General features: G+C 43.0%; 1 protein-coding gene across 1 annotated transcript in view; it reads right to left on the bottom strand.

The window, feature by feature from the left end:
• Positions 1-6: 6 nt before the first annotated feature.
• Positions 7-1,197, bottom strand: part of LOC107577441 (2-amino-3-ketobutyrate coenzyme A ligase, mitochondrial) — a gene marked incomplete at its 5' end in the record, with an annotated part of 3,376 nt that continues 2,185 nt past the window's right edge. The window contains 4 exons of the mRNA XM_016263518.1: positions 7-241; positions 348-469; positions 750-921; positions 1,062-1,144. Coding sequence (XP_016119004.1) covers positions 90-241; positions 348-469; positions 750-921; positions 1,062-1,144 — 529 coding nt within the window. The remainder of the gene's footprint in view (positions 242-347; positions 470-749; positions 922-1,061; positions 1,145-1,197) is intronic.

Here is a 1,197-nt window from a genome sequence, read left to right as displayed (position 1 = left end):
ATACAAATATCCTTTGACCTTCGCTGATCGCAGTAGCATTTTTTTTTGCTATGATATGTAACTTAAACCTCACTCTTGTGTTGCTGACATTAGGAAATGACACCATGCTTCCTGCCGGTCTGTATGAAGGCATCTACGGAACGATCAATGTCCTCGTCAGTGTGAGCTGCAGAGATCTGGACTCGAATGCGGGCTTTTCCTTTGGGAACGACTGGGTAGGAGAAACCGATCACATACACTCCTGATGACAAAGTGAGAAAGCCATTGTTTTTAAACAGGCTGCCGGGCTTGCATAATTTGTTTTGTAGAAAAAAAATTAGATGGACTATATATATCTGAATTCTTACCTAGTTTTAGCATGTCGTCAGCCATAAGTGAAGCCAGACGAGCGTCTCCCAGCATCACAGGACAGATAGGATGAGCTGTGCCAGAAATGGTGAACCCTGCCTGGGTCATGTTGTTTCTGAACCTTTTGGAAAGAAGAAAAGGCGCACAATAGACCATTGTTATCATTAGCTCAATGAACTCCAAAAATCCTTTATTCTTAAAAGCATTCATACTTTCATACTGAACCAGCAAAAGTCTGCTCTTTTTGTTTTGACTGCAATGTCATCCCAGACAGACTGTTACTTTGAACAGTTTGTTTTAACTCTGCTGCTTATCTACTTCCCACAAAAAGAGAGCAGTAACGCAAGCTAAAGGGTATAACCCAATCTACAAATATCACAGAGCGCCCACTCCAGTCCAACCTCATGGTTTTAGCTGCCATGGACTGAGCGATTTCATTGGACGCCAGCAGCAGTTCCACAGCATGGGTGGCACAGCCCACCACAGGAGGAGGGAGGGAGTTCGAGAAGAGGTACGGACGAGACCGCTGTCTCAGAAGCTCAATCAAAGCCTTGGGTCCGACAGTGTAACCACCTGACAGAGAGTTAGAAATATACATGTTTGAAAGGACTGAAATTGCTTCAGCCTTCTTAGCAAAGAAACGATTGAATGTGTTATTTTGCCTGACATAGTAGCTTGACTATGTAAAGATGATGTTTGATAATTATACGCACCAGCAGCTCCTCCTAGTGCTTTTCCCAGAGTGGAATTCACAATGTGAACCCTGTCCATCACTCCCAGCAACTCATCTGTTCCTCTGTGGGAAATAAATGCATGAACATCCACTCATAATATAATATAATATGATAT

Source organism: Sinocyclocheilus grahami, unplaced genomic scaffold (genome assembly GCF_001515645.1).
Source record: "Sinocyclocheilus grahami isolate Dianchi unplaced genomic scaffold, SAMN03320097.WGS_v1.1 scaffold6069.1, whole genome shotgun sequence".
Taxonomy (NCBI): Eukaryota; Metazoa; Chordata; class Actinopteri; order Cypriniformes; family Cyprinidae; genus Sinocyclocheilus; species Sinocyclocheilus grahami.
The sequence above is the reverse complement of the archived record's forward strand: the minus strand, read 5'-3'. Positions and strand labels throughout refer to the sequence as shown.